The following is a 15,681-nucleotide window of genomic DNA, read 5'->3' on the forward strand; positions in this document are numbered from 1 at the left end:
TAACAATAGTCACTATAAAGAAAAAAAATTATAAAAAAAATGGAAAATAACTTATCTTGTCAAATACAATTAGTGTCTGAAGTAGATCCACTAACACTAATTCAATCATTAAAATAACTATTATAACTTAAAAAAATATCGATCTTTATAACCCAAGTAATCGATAACATTATATTGTAATAATCTAATTTAACTAAAACCATATCACAGTAATATTAATTAGTCAATAAAAAGAATAGAGAACGACCATCGTAATATTACTGAACTTAATTTCCAGAACAACGGAAGCAACCCATAACGATGTCGTTTCCTTAATTTCCACGTTAGTGAATTCATACGTATATTGATAAGTATAACATGTAGAACAATAATAATAATTATGAATACGCATAAATATCAATAAATATATTTATATATTTTATTTATTCATATAAAATCTCAAATCTTAATTAAAATAATTACTATTTATTGTAACTAACGATAATTAATTGACAAATGAAACACTCATTAAATAATTACCAAAAAAATCTGTATAACAAATTATACATAAACTAATAATTATATAATTAAACCAAAAACCGACAAAAAAAAAGATAAATCTGGTAACTGATAAATTACAATAAAAAAAATCTCAAACAAACCCTAATACGAAAGTGATTTAGTTTTAGTTAAAAATGTATATATAAACCTAATACTAATAGGTTTATTCAAACTTAAACGCTAGTATAAAATTATATACGTATATGTCAAGAAATATATATTTATAATTTAAATTGTAAGGTTTCCTCTCCCACTTAGGATAGCGTTCTAACTATATATATATAAACTTATCACTGTAGCTGATAACAAGAGAAAATAATAACGTTAGTGTTCTAAAAACATAGTGAATTATAGAAAATGATTATGAAGAAGAGAGGAAGAGAAGAAAAAGAAAAGAATTCGTTAGGAAAGAAACAAAGAAGCATATATAGAAGAGATGAAGAATGGGGATGGATGAGGGGTAAATTGTTGGGAGTTGGAGGTTATGGCTCTGTTTCCGAAGCGATTATCCCTGGCGAAGCTCGTTCTAGACCACCACAATTTAAAGACTTCCCGTCACTTTTGGCTGTAAAATCTGCTCATCCAGGTTCTTCTTATGCCGACATCATAATGGAAAAGGTTGTTTATACGTCTTTGGGGTCCAGTCCTCACATCCTCAAGTTCTACGGCCACGATCATACATTTTCTGAAGAACATGATGGAAACTATGGCGGAATCATTTATAACCTGTTTTTGGAGAATGCCTTGGGTGGATCATTGAGTGGTTTGATCGAGAGAACAAAGGTTGGGTTGCTTGAGTCTCAAGCAAGAGTACACACTCGCTCTATTCTTAAAGGATTGGAGTTGATACACCATAAGGGTTTTGTCCACTGCGATATAAAACCATCCAACATTTTGATGGTTCATTGTGATGATGATAATCCTCATGGTGTGGATGGTTTGGTTGCCAAAATTGCTGATTTTGGTCTCTCTAAGAGAAGTAATGATGATTTTGAGAAACGAGTGAGAGGTACTTCGTTGTATCTGTCTCCAGAGAGTGTTTGCGAAGAAACTCAAGAACAGGCCTCTGACATTTGGGCTCTTGGGTGTGTTGTTCTTGAGATGTTGACTGGAAGTACGCCATGGGATGTAAATTTGGGGCAGGAAGAGCTGTTCAGCAAGATTTCTACTGAAACACCTTCTCTACCATCTTACCTTACTTCCACTGCTCAAGATTTTTTACTTGAGTGCTTCACCAGAGACCCCAATCAGAGACCTTCTGCTCAGATGTTGTTGAATCATTCGTTTGCTATGAAATGGGAAGAGGATTCCGAAGAAGAAGACCCAGAAGAAGAGGATTCTGAAGAAGAAGACCCAAAAGAAGATCCCAAAGACGACCTAGTAAAAGATCCCGAAGAAGAGGAAGATCCTGAAGAAGACCCAGAGGAAGATCCTGACGAAGACCCAGAAGAAGATCCCAAAGAAGAGAATCCTAAAGAAGACCCTGAAGAAGATCCCGAAGAAGACCCAGAGGAAGATCCTGAAGAAGACCCAGAGGAAGATCCTGAAGAAGACCCAGAGGAAGATCCTGTAGAAGATCGAGATCCCAAAGAAGAGGATCCTAAAGAAGACCCTGAAGAAGATCTCGAAGAAGACCCTGAAGAAGATCCCGAAGAAGACTCTGAAGAAGACCCTGAAGAAGATCCCGAAGAAGACTCTGAAGAAGACTCTGAAGAAGATCCCGAAGAAGACCCAGAGGAAGATCCCGAAGAATCCTGAAGAAGAGGATCCCGAAGAAGAAGCTGATCTTCACAATATGATCCTTGCTAGAAAAACCGAAAATTGCAGTAACCTACATAATACAGAAACTCAACTAAGTAAAGAAAAGGTGTCAAAGAAATTAATTACAAACATTGTAGTATTACACTCTTTGAAAGAAAAGTAAAGTTGTCATGTTATACCTTATTGAAAGTGACAATCTCGCCACCCTCACCATATCTTTTCAAAATGCTCTACAGACAAATAAATAAATAACAGCAAAAAATGTAATAAACCATGAATGTAATTGTGTTTAGAGTCTGAAAAATAAAAGTGACCATCCTTCAGAATGTAATAAATTATGCATGTAATAAGTGACTAAAAGACATTAATTAACAAGATATATTATAATACTATACTTGTACGATTAATTCACATATAGTTTCAGAAAGTTGTGGGAATAATGTTGTGCCAACTTAGTCAAATTGTATAATAAAGCTATAATTGATAAACTAATGCCTTTTGTTCATGTGTACACGAGACATATATATATTTATATATATATATATATATACATATATATCAGTGACATTTAAAAAGCACTCAAAATCAATTGCAAGTAAAGAAAAAGAAATATAAAACTATGTAAAATAATTTTTGGTGTGTTTCTTTAACTAGATAATTATACAATTGAGATGTCCCAATTTCACTATAAAATATTACAATTTTTGAATTATTAATTATTACAAAATGTTGTTTTCTAAAGGGAAAACAATTACTAACATTTTTTTGACAAAACATGAAAACACGAAGTGACTAACACATCTATAAAATCAAACTTAAGCCTGAACAATGACTTTCCGATCGTAACATCATATATGAACTGTAAAAACCAATCAACCAATCAACAGATCAAACCGAAAGCAGTATAAATGAAAGTAACAACATATGAGAAAACCCATGTGAGAAAAATGGCATGATGATCCTCTAAACAAGTGCAAAAAACCAAATTGCAACACAAAAATATGTGCAGAAATCCTTACTATTTCTGTCTTAATCTGGTCAAAAGGTTGCTTGTCTAACTTGTCAATGCTTGAACAAATAGTTCTAAACTTGCCGGGGGGAACTCCACAAATTTCTAACATTCCATCTAGTAACTTCAAATGATTCAATTTTATCTGTGATCATTAAGAAAGCAATAACAAACATTCTAAGTAAAAGAATATTTAACAGAAATGCTCAAGTACTACAGTTAACATTGATACTTTACCTAGATAAAACCTACCCTGACATGTTTGGGTAAGATTTTTTTTTTATGCTGAATATCAAAGAAGCACTCTTGGAAGTGTTTTGGTTAAAAATAAAAAGGCCTTTTTCATAAACTAGGCCAAACGGAACCAACAACTACACAAGAACCTTGAGTAAGATAGCAAAATTCATGCCTTTAAATATCAAGTAGTGCAATTCATAGAGAAAACAAAATTGCCGATGAACATGAAGATCGGAAAGAGAAGTTACCTCATATTTTCCGATTTCCAGTTCATCCAGTAATTCGGTCAAAATCTAGCCCCATTCTTTCAATTGACCAGCAATATCAAAATCACATTGATAAAATTCATGATATCTTCCTTTAGATGGGTTGTCTCTTCTGCAAACCTTTGCTATGAAGGATGTTATGCCATTCATAGCCACAAATCTAGCAAAAGGAACAATTAAGTCACAAAGCTCCCCACCCTAACAACCAATTAGACCATCACAAAACCTTAGTTGTGACAAATTAGAAGCAATTAATTCATAAAATATTTAAAAAAACATATAGAAAGTTAATGTCATAAATCAAATATCAACTTCTTCCCCATATTTTTTTTTTTTTTTGTAAAAATCTCTCTTAGTTCAAATACCAGAGTATCCAAGCTGTAGCACCATGCCTCTCAAAAACATCTTCTATAATTGAAAAGGCTTTCTTTCTTATAGCCATTTGTTCTTTTGAGAAATCCCGAGTACCCTGAAATGTAACAAATATCCAAGTCAGAAATGTCAATTTTATTTATCTGTCAACTAAATGTCCTACAACCAAGAACACCATTAATAATATATAGTAAATGATTAAAATTTCAAGCTTGAGAAGTCTTCTAGTTTCATGGCTTTCCACAATCTCCTTCACTTTGATCAACAAGCTATCAAACTCAATGTCCTTTGGATCCAATAACCCTGAACTTGCACAAGCATCTAACTTACTCAATCTATTCTCAATCAACAGCCGTAAATTTGGGGGTTATTCTAAACCAACCATCCCCTTCAACTTAGACCCATTCAGCAATACCTTCATATTGCCATCCCCAAAATCCATCAAATGATATATCGCGACCCCAATGTTTCCAGCGCAGTAGCCTCCTTTTGGGTCAAATCTAGCAAGTCAGTCTCTAGCCTTTGCGAGTTCTTCGTGTTCAATGCTTCATCAATTCGTACTTGTGCAAGGCCATTGGCAAATCAATGGCATAGACAGCTGATGAGGACAGAGACTATCCCTTGCCCCCACCCTATCGTGGTAACAAAGACTTCGACTTTCTCTGCCATTGTATTTTAGGGTTTTTGGTTAGAGAATAGAAAAAAACCATTATCCTCTACAGGTATTCCATTTTGTGGACTCAGCCATAACAGATGAGAAGCCATACCATTCGACTTTTGATCTATTATAGTTACAGTTATTACAGTTATTACTTTTTTGAACATAATAGCTACATAATCTCAATGCGTTACATACATAGAAGAAATTATATAATTGTTCGGTTTTTCACAATTTTTTTTATTTCTCATAACAAACAAGAGTGGTGACATGTTTTCACCTCTCTTTGCCCAAAAATTCATGCAAGGACTCATTAAAAAGAAAACTAAATTTTGCGATACGAATACAAATCATTTTTTAGAACTGAAGAGCAAGCATCATTTTCTCTAAGAAATCTCTCATAGGCCTTTTGTAAGTCAAGTTTGAGCATATAGTTAGCCTTAGCATTCTTCATCTCATAATGCTTCACTAAATAATGACATACTATTATATTATAGGTAATGAATCTTCCTTAATGAATCCACCTTGATTTTGGATTATTACATTCAGAAATATATATCTTCCCTAGTCGTGCAAAAACCAATTTTGTTGCAACTTTGTATATTATATTACAACAAGAAATAGGTTTGAAATTATTTACAGAATCAGGACAAGAAATCTTAGGAATCAAAGTGATTGTTGTGGAGTTTATTTTCTTAAGAATTCTCCATGAATGTAAGAAAGAAAGAACAACATCACACACATCATCCGGTCCCGAATCCTTTTGACTTGGAATATCAAATACAGTAGCTTTCAATTCTTTTTTTGTGTATGGTTTGACCAACATTTAATTTTGTTCACTACTCACCACTGGGCCAACCTCATTGTGTTGGGGTATCAATCTAAATCCTACATTGGAAGAATAGGCAAAAGTTATCTTGGATATAAGTATTTCACCTACTTCATTAGTAGGAGGCATTTTGAGAAGGTACCCAAAAACAAAACCCTGAGGACTTAAGCCTAAAGCGGACAATATCATACTAATGTGGAAATCAATGTAAGGTAGCGATCTTACAAGGTGGAAGAATGGGCCCAACACATTGACACTTGTCTTAAATAATCTTCTATTAGCCATTTTGGCTCCTAAGAGTTCAGTGTAGAACTGTAGGAAAGCATAATTTACTTTACTCGAATCATTCATCCACAGTCCTTCCATGTCTTTTATTGAGTAAATGTGATTTTCTTGCCTTCGAGCTCTACTAATGGCATGAAAAATTGTGGTATTTGCATCTCCTTTTTTATCCAATATTGCATCTTAGCCTTTTGAGCTAAGAAAGACAAATAATTTTGATGCACCTATTTATACTCCTCATTGGCTGCCAACTAATTCTTTATCAAATAAATCCTTGTTGGTTGGAAACCTATGAAGTTCCTCGTGACAACCTTTGAGCACATTAAAGGCCCGCACTTCCTATGCTTGAATGCCACCAATTCTAACCTTATTATTCAAAGTTCTCAACGCCCCTTTTAGTCTTTTCAGTTTGTTGACTAAGGAGAACATTGGTGTACCTTGTTGCTGAACACTCTAACTATCAATTAGAATTTTAGGTAATTCAATAGAATTTTGCCAAAATCTAAAATACTTGAAAGGTTTCTTCCCTGATTTTAGCTCTGGATAGATAGCCAAAATTGTTGGACAATGATCAAATTGACCATCCGCAAGGAATACTGCTTCGGTTGAAGTATATTTGTCCAACCAATCTCGATTAGCCATCACTCGATCAAATTTGGAGTAAATTCTGTTTCAACTCCCCTGCTTGTTATTCCAAGTAAAGAAAGATCCTGAGAACTTCACATATTCTAATTGGCACTTATTAATGCAATCTTTAAAATTTGTTAATCTTATGATGTTTACCCGATCACCAACTTTCTCTTCCACACAAAGGTTATCATTAAAGTCTCCTAGCACTAGCTAAGGAGATGAAATTCCTTTAGCCAGAGCCTTCAAATCCTTCCAAAGAATCTCTCTACTAGCTTCATCATTGAAAGCATATACAAATGTGACAAAAAACTTTTCCTTCCGTACTCTTGATTCCACTTCGAGATGCATATCAATTTGCTTGTACATAAGAAAATGTTAACTGAAAAACATTAAAAGATTCCAACTTATAATGATTCTCCCCCGTTGATGTCACATGTTTTTTTATGGAGAGGCACCAACCCAAAAACATAGCAACATACATAGCTCCTAGCTTAAAATGACTTTATATTTGTTTCAGAGAGACCTACTACTAACCCAATATGCAATGAGATATTAATTTATTAACCTCCATTTACTTATTCACTTTATTTACTCATAATTCTATCCATGAGTTGTAGGAGCTCCCCCGAGTGGCGGACCTATGATTTAAAGTGAGAGGGGGCGTAAATATTTTTGGTAAATGAGGGTGGCAAAAAAGTAAATTTAAAAAGAAAAAAAATGCATTTAATAGAATTAGAACTCTTGTACTCTAATTTATATGCTAAGTAGCTTAACTACTACACCAAAGTTAATATTATGCTCATAAATATCATCTTTTATTACAAATATATGTTGTAACTAACTAAATTGCATATATATTTCAATCTCGATTTTTTTTTTCAGGGGGTGACTGCCCCACCTCGGTTATATGTGGGTCCGCCCCTGCTCCCCCCCTCCCCACATTCTTTCTTCGCATTCTCAATCACCATTCTCGAACTTTCCCCTGTTTGTTTCACTTAGGAAATGAAATATATTTTCAGTATTTGTTATCATAGGTATCTTTCTTAATATTTTCTTTCCATTTTTTACTGCTTGAACACCATCTTCATCCACCTCCACACTATTTTTTGCTCAGCTATTTCCCCCATTCACTTTCTTTGGAACCCATTCTTACTTCTAATTCCCTTTCTTTACGCAGTCCATCAACGAATGTCCAATTCCATGACAATGAGCACATTGAACAGGGGTCCATTCATAGTGTACATAACCATCCATATCCATATCCACTTCATTAGTAAATAAAATCACATCATGGAAACTTTGATCAACCTTAACCTCAATTAGAATTCAAGGATAGGACAACCTCTCCTTTAGTTGAGTTATTTGATCAATATGTAGTGGCTTTCAAAGTTGGCTCACAATCTTAAACAATGTCTTTTCTCCCCAATAGTTAATGTCCAACCCGTGAAGTTGAATCCAAGTAGGAATTGTTGAGACATTTTCCTTTTTAAAATCAGCTTGAGCATTCCATGTTTTCATAATGATGGGCTTTTTGTCGAAGAATATATATCCACCTGCCAAAATATGATCTTTATGTTCTACAACGTAGGGCTGAACATCGGGCGGGTTGAGCGAGTTTCGGGTTCAAAAAATTGTAACCGGACCCGACCCGTAAAATGATTTGGGTTTGCGGGTTTCGGGCTCACGGGTATGCGGGTTCGGATTTATCGAGTCAACGGGTTGACCCGATCAACTCGTTAATTCTTTTTTTTTTTGAAATAAAATTTTATATAATTTTTTCTATATATTAAATTAAGCATACAAGTTATAAACTTATAACACCATAATCTATATTCGTTAGATTAAAATAAAATAAAAAATACATTAATTTCAAATCTAAAATACTAAAATCAAGTTTCAAACTATATATAATATATAACTTCAAAAAAAAAAAAATTATACATAATATATTATATATTGTTATTTTAAATATATCCTCTCACTCAACTTTGTTTTTATCCAACATCTATATTTTAACACTTTTCATTATAAATACTATTGTACTATTACATATTTTAAATCACACTTTCAAGTATACTTTTTCTTCACTCCCTATTACAAACTCTATTTTCAGTGTCAATTTTAAACTAACACTTATACTTTTAGTGTTAGTTCATAGAACCGACACTTATTTCACAATGACAAAAAGTCAAAGTTAAGTGTCGGGTATAAACCGAGACGAATGAGTTTTGGTGTCGTTTTAAAATCAACACTTAAAATGTAATTATTTTTTTTTCCTTTAGTGTCGGTTTAAAATCGAGACTAATTGGTATGAGTGTTGATTTTTAACCGACACTAGGAGTATTTTTGAAAAAAATATTTATTAAATATAAACATTAGTATAATTCCAAAAACACCAAACTTATCAAACTCATTAACATAAAATTTTTAGCATTACAACGACTGTGAAATGAACGTTTCCCATTTTTAAAAATCTGTTAAAATACATAAAAAAAATATACAATTCTCATAAGAATTTATTAATTTCACAACCAATACAAAATAAAAAATACATGCATTAAACTCAATATACAAACAAATCCCAAAAATATAGTTGCTAAATACAAACAAAATAAAAAAAAAAAATTGAACTAAAAATTATACTGAAATATAAAAATAAATCTAGAATCTCGATTCTATGGTCCGCATGGACCATCGATGACCATGGACCACCATCGTGGACTTGGCCATGGTTGCATCAAGATAGAGACGAAGAGGAGATGGGCTTCGGGGTTCTCGACTCGTGGTTTTTTGGAGTGGCTTGCTTGAGCTCCGGTGTCAGACGAAGGAGAGCGAGAGAGAGAGAGAGAGAGAGAGAGAGAGAGAGAGAGAGAGAGAGAGAGAGAGAGAGAGAGAGAGAGAGAGAGAGAGAGAGAGAGAGAGAGAGAGAGAGAGAGAGAGAGAGAGAGAGAGAGAGAGAGAGAGAGAGAGAGAGAGAGAGAGAGAGAGAGAGAGAGAGAGAGAGAGAGAGAGAGAGAGAGAGAGAGAGAGAGAGAGAGAGAGAGAGAGAGAGAGAGAGAGAGAGAGAGAGAGAGAGAGAGAGAGAGAGAGAGAGAGAGAGAGAGAGAGGTTTCAGTAATGGGTGTTGCACAAAGAAGAGGGGTTTCAGGCCTGGGTTTTTTGGGGTTAGGACTCAATCGCTGACGAGAGAAATGGTCTCAATTTTTGAGGTTGGGGTTGGCCTTCGACGCCGCACGAGAGGGTGAGGGAGAGAGCTGGGGTTGGGGTTTCAAGGTTGCAAAAGAGGGTGGTGGAGAGAGTTAGGATTTTTTAGGGTTTTCAAAATGAGGGGGAGAAACTTTCTATTTATACCTTCTTTCTTTATTTTTTTATTCTGATTTTTTTAAATGTGTTTGTAAATGTCGGTTTATAATTGAGACCAAATGATCTTTTAGTCTTGGTTATGAACCGACACCTATACTCAATCTATATATATATTTTCACTTTTTTGATCTCAATTATACTTTTAGTGTCGGTTTACTAACCGATACTTAAAGTCATTATAGGTACCAATTATAAATCGAGACCAAAGAGTTAGGGTGGTCTTTAATGTCAGTTTAAAAAAAACGTCTCTTGAACCGATACCAAAAGTCCACTTTCTAGTAGTGACTCTTTCTATATTGAATTCACGAATTCTCAGAACGTTCCATACTTCACTATCTTCTCAAATTTCTAGCAACCCTCGAATCACTCACAAAATGCCCCAATAAAACCAAAGTTTTCAAAGTGCTACTAGCTACCAACATTTCACCACACTATATGGGGGGCATGTCTCATGTGGTATTTTTTAGCTTTGGTTATAAGTCTCCAAAATACATTAACACTACAAAATTTTTTATTTTTAGTCACAACAAAATTTGTGACTAAAAGTAAAAAAAGCTGTGACTAATTATAAATTATTATTATTATTAGTTATGACTAAAAGGTCCGTGGCTGGCAATGATTGATACGTGGTATTGGTCTTTGGATCTGTATGGTGTTTACACTGTACGGGAGGCCTATCGCTTGCTACATCAGGCTGATGTCACTAACACTAGTGACTTTGAGATGAAAGTTTGGAAGATCGCTTGGAAGCTTCAAGTTCCTCCGAAAGTTCACCAACTTATGTGGCGTGCTTTGACAGGTTGTTTGGCTACTAAAGTTCAACTTAACACCAAGTACATCCCTCTGGATCAAATATGTCCCATGTGCCACCAAGCGACTGAGACAATCATCCATTTATTGGTTCTATGTCCCTTTGCAAGATCATGTTGGCAGAGGTCGAGTTTAAAGATGGTCTCGGTGTCTTGGACATCATTTTGGGATTGGTTTAGTCAAATGATCCTTCAGCACTCTTCTATGGTACAGGAGGAATTATTAATGGTGATTTGGGCAATTTGGCATGCCCGAAATGAGCTAGTTTGGCGGGAGAAATCATTGTCAGCGGCGGAGGTTATTCTATTGGCAAGAGTAGCCCTTAATCAATGGAGAAATGCTCAACAAAGGAGATTGGGGTCTTTATTTGTTCCTTCGGGTTCGAACATAGACTTGGAGCACTGGGTGAAACCGATTATGGGAAAGATTAAGGTAAATGTTGATGGCGCAATCTTTGCAAATGACGGAAAGTTTGGAGCGGCTGGTGTGGCTCGAGACCATGATGGTCGGTTCATAGAAGCCTTCACGGCCCTCTTGGAGGGATTTGTGGACCCGGCCATAGCTGAAGTTGTGGGAGTAAAGGAGGCTCTGAGTTGGATCAAGAGACACCAATGGGGTCGGGTTGAAGTTGAGACGGATTCTTTGGTTGTTGTTCAAGCAATTCGAGGTTCGGTTAACATTCCATCTCCATTTGGTCAACATGTGTATGCTTGTCGTACATTGTTGGCTTCCTTACCTTTAGTCACGATTAATTTTGTTAAACGTTCTGTAAACAAAGCTGCACACTGTCTTGCTCGTAGCTCTTGTTTGTATTCAGATCGTATTTTCAGTGAGAGTAATGCTCCTGCTGATCTTTTATCTATTGTAATGGTTGAAAGTTCATTCTAATAAAGTTTACCATTTTCCTTCAAAAAAAAAAAAAGGTCCGTGGCTAAAAGTATTAGTCACAAAAATTACAATTTGTTGTGACTAAATGTGTTTTTAGTCACAATACTAATTGTGATTAAAATTAAATTAGTTACAACTTGTAGCTAAAGACAATGTTTTAGTCACAAGTAAGTTTTTATTGCGACTAAAAAGTCATCTTTAGTCACAAAAAAATATGTTGTGACGAAAAAGTTATCACTAAAAGTAGTAGTTTTTTGTAAATCCTTTTTCATGTCATTTTGCTGTAACATGTATTAAACACTTGTAGAAATTCAAAAAAAGAAAAAAAAATCTCCAATTTATAATAACTTCATGAAATTTAAGATAAAATGTAACTCTTATTGACACACTTAAATATTGTTGGAGTTACAAAAGTTACAGAATAAAAACCAGATGTATACTTTTCAAAAAGATGTTACCTTTTAACAAATTATATTTTATGGAACATTAATATTCATAACATTATTTTATGATGTAATGATATTATTCTACCTTTGCTTCGACTTCCCTTTCCTGCAACATCTTAAGCCCAACATACCTGCTCAAATTAATCAAACACAAACACAAAACACTTATGAGATTTCTTATGAGGCCCAAATAATAGATATAATTGAATTATTATTACCATTTTATATGTTGTTTTTATATTAATGTTTTCCATTTAAATATAAATATCATAATGTAAATTGTAAATATTTATACAAAGTATTTAAAATTGTATCTTTTATATAAATTAAACGAATTATATGTTAATTTTTTTTTATATATACATTTTTAATTATTTTTACGTACAAAAATAACGTATAACCAACATAATACAATATAAATATAAAGTAACTTGAAAGTAATATAAAATAATATTATTGTAAAAACAACATAAAAACAACATTCTGTATCTTTATAAAAAATATTTAAATTCGTAAAAAAGTTGAAAAAAACTATAAATTCATATTTTGGATTTATATATAAACAAAAATCAAACCTTTTGATGATAAAATCGGTTATTGGAAAATCATAATAATTATTACAACTCATAACTTTTTTATAATCAAGGGTATTAATACTCAACAATTATGCTACATGCATACATTATAAATCTTTACTTATTAGTGAAATATTTTAAATTTATAAAAAACAGAAATATAATCCTGAATACATAACCAATAAAAATTATTTATTTGTAAAATGAATTTCATTAACTCTCTCTTTTTCTCCCCATTAATTAGCTCTATAAATTTTTTCAAGGACAATATAATTTAACTTACCGGCCTAACATCATGGTAGTGGCTTGAGGATTGGTCCCGGGACAGACACGAAAAAGTAGAACCATCCACAACGCGAAGCGAATTAACGCCCATAACTCGAAAATCACCATCCACAACTTTCCCAACCGTGCATCCACCATGGTAATGCCATATGGTTGTCACACTGCTTCGACAAAATTCTTCCATTGCCGACTCATCTGACTGATTCTTCGGCAAAGAAGGCCCAAAATACATAAAATTTCTCTCTTCATTAGAATCAACCATCTTAAATCGTTCCATAGATTTGTTGCTTAACACCTCACCGATCTTCTTCACTGCGCTAACACACTGGGAGAGGTCTTTAGGGTGAGAGAAGTAATTGAATTGCACATGTGGAGTGACTCTCACATCGTTGGATGAAGCGAACCATAGAGAGCCACTCGACAAGGGATGCCTTAGCTTTTCGCAAATGATGGCCATACCCAAAAAATAACACGAAAAATAATATAAAATCAACAAGAAAACTACATAAAAGTAACATGAAAATAACATCAAAATAACAATAAAAAATAACATACAGATAACAAAAAATTAACAACAAATTAACAAGATTACAACATAAAAGACCGTATTTTCTGTAAATAAAATTAAAAAATTCGTAAAAATGTTTAAAATTCCGTGAAACCGTATTTTTGTAATTTTTTTTTTATTGTTTTTATGTTTTTGTGAAATAATCCTTTTTTTTTTAATTAAAACTAAAGGGTAATTCTACAATGTACCCCCTTAAAAGGGATATACTGATGCACCCTTGACTTGTTTCGGTATCCAGAAGAACTTTTTAGTCTATTTTTTTTTATATTCATGTACGTTACAGCTATATAAGATAACCTACAAAATTTTAAAAAATTCAGAATAATTTACAATATAGAAAATAATGTTCAAACAGTCTATTTTACACGTGTATAAAATAAAATAGTCACGTGTGCAACACACTGTTTGAACGTATTTTTCGGCGTGTTAAACTTTTCCAAATTTCTTAAAATTTTGCAGGATGTCTTAAATAACTATAACATACATGACCATGAGAAAAAAATTAACTAAAAAATTATTTCGGGTGCTAAAACAGATAAGGGTGCATCAATGTATCTATTTTAAGGGGATGCATTGTAGAATAGTTTTTCTCCTTTTTTGTACAAGTGATTTTTATGTAAGAATGATGATTAAATCTACCAATTCTTTCTTTTTTTTTTTAAAAAAAAAAAAAAAACAATAGCTTATACAATAGAAATTTCATACGTATATGTATATATTTTTTTTGCATTGAATAAATTCATTAAAAATATAACAACGTCATACAGACTAGTTATGAATACTATACATCTTATGTTTATCAAATAAATACTATTTTTGTCAGGATAATCAAAATAATACTATAAACCCAACAAAAATAAAAGATATTCATATCAAGCCAAACAAGTTAATTATTCATTCGAAGAGCATGCATAACTAATCCACGAGCAACACAGGTTAGGGACACTCCTGGAAATCTGAATAACAAACTTGTAAAATTTTTTAATAATGATCTTAAAATCATTAGAGCGGGAACTCTGATAGTAAAAGCAATCATAGTTGTAATATCTTTGTAACAAACTGCAATCAAAACTCGCTATCATTTCTCTGAAAGCTTGAAGGGACAATAATGTTTTAACTGCAGATAAACAAAGAATATATTAGTGGGATGAAATTTAAAATAATGAGTAATTAGATATTATTGCAAATTTATATTTTATTTTTACTACAAATAAACAAAATAAGCATTAATAGAAAAAATTTATAAAAAAAAGTAACAATAGTCACTATAAATAAAAAAAAATTATAAAAAAAATGGAAAATAACTTATCTTGTCAAATACAATTAGTGTCTGAAGTATCCACTAACACTAATTCAATCATTAAAATAACTATTATAACTTAAAAAAATATCGATCTTTATAACCCAAGTAATCGATAACATTATATTGTAATAATCTAATTTAACTAAAACCATATCACAGTAATATTAATTAGTCAATAAAAAGAATAGAGAACGACCATCGTAATATTACTGAACTTAATTTCCAGAACAACGGAAGCAACCCATAACGATGTCGTTTCCTTAATTTCCACGTTAGTCAATTCATACGTATATTGATAAGTATAACATGTAGAACAATAATAATAATTATGAATACGCATAAATATCAATAAATATATTTATATATTTTATTTATTCATATAAAATCTCAAATCTTAATTAAAATAATTACTATTTATTGTAACTAACGATAATTAATTGACAGCAAACACTCATTAAATAATTACCAAAAAAATCTGTATAACAAATTATACATAAACTAATAATTATATAATTAAACCAAAAACTGACAAAAAAAAAAAAAAGAAGATAAATCTGGTAACTGATAAATTACAATAAAAAAAATCTCAAACAAACCCTAATACGAATGTGATTTATTTTTAGTTAAAAATGTATATATAAACCTAATACTAATAGGTTTATTCAAACCTTTTACCGTTAAACGCTAGTATAAAATTATATACGTATATGTCAAGAAATATATATTTATAATTTAAATTGTAAGGTTTCCTCTCCCACTTAGGATAGCGTTCTAATTATATATATAAACTTATCACTGTAGCTGATAACAAGAGAAAATAATAACGTTAGTGTTCTAAAAACATAGTGAATTATAGAAA

General features: G+C 32.4%; 1 protein-coding gene across 1 annotated transcript; it reads left to right on the forward strand.

The window, feature by feature from the left end:
- The first annotated feature begins 897 nt into the window (after positions 1-897).
- On the forward strand, positions 898-2,298 carry LOC115694882 (mitogen-activated protein kinase kinase kinase 20-like). The gene has a single exon (XM_030621985.2). It carries the CDS (start codon positions 898-900, stop codon positions 2,296-2,298), a length of 1,401 nt encoding a protein of 466 aa, XP_030477845.2.
- The last annotated feature ends 13,383 nt before the right edge of the window (positions 2,299-15,681 follow it).

The sequence above is a fragment of the Cannabis sativa genome, chromosome 6, assembly GCF_029168945.1.
Source record: "Cannabis sativa cultivar Pink pepper isolate KNU-18-1 chromosome 6, ASM2916894v1, whole genome shotgun sequence".
NCBI classification, from domain to species: Eukaryota; Viridiplantae; Streptophyta; class Magnoliopsida; order Rosales; family Cannabaceae; genus Cannabis; species Cannabis sativa.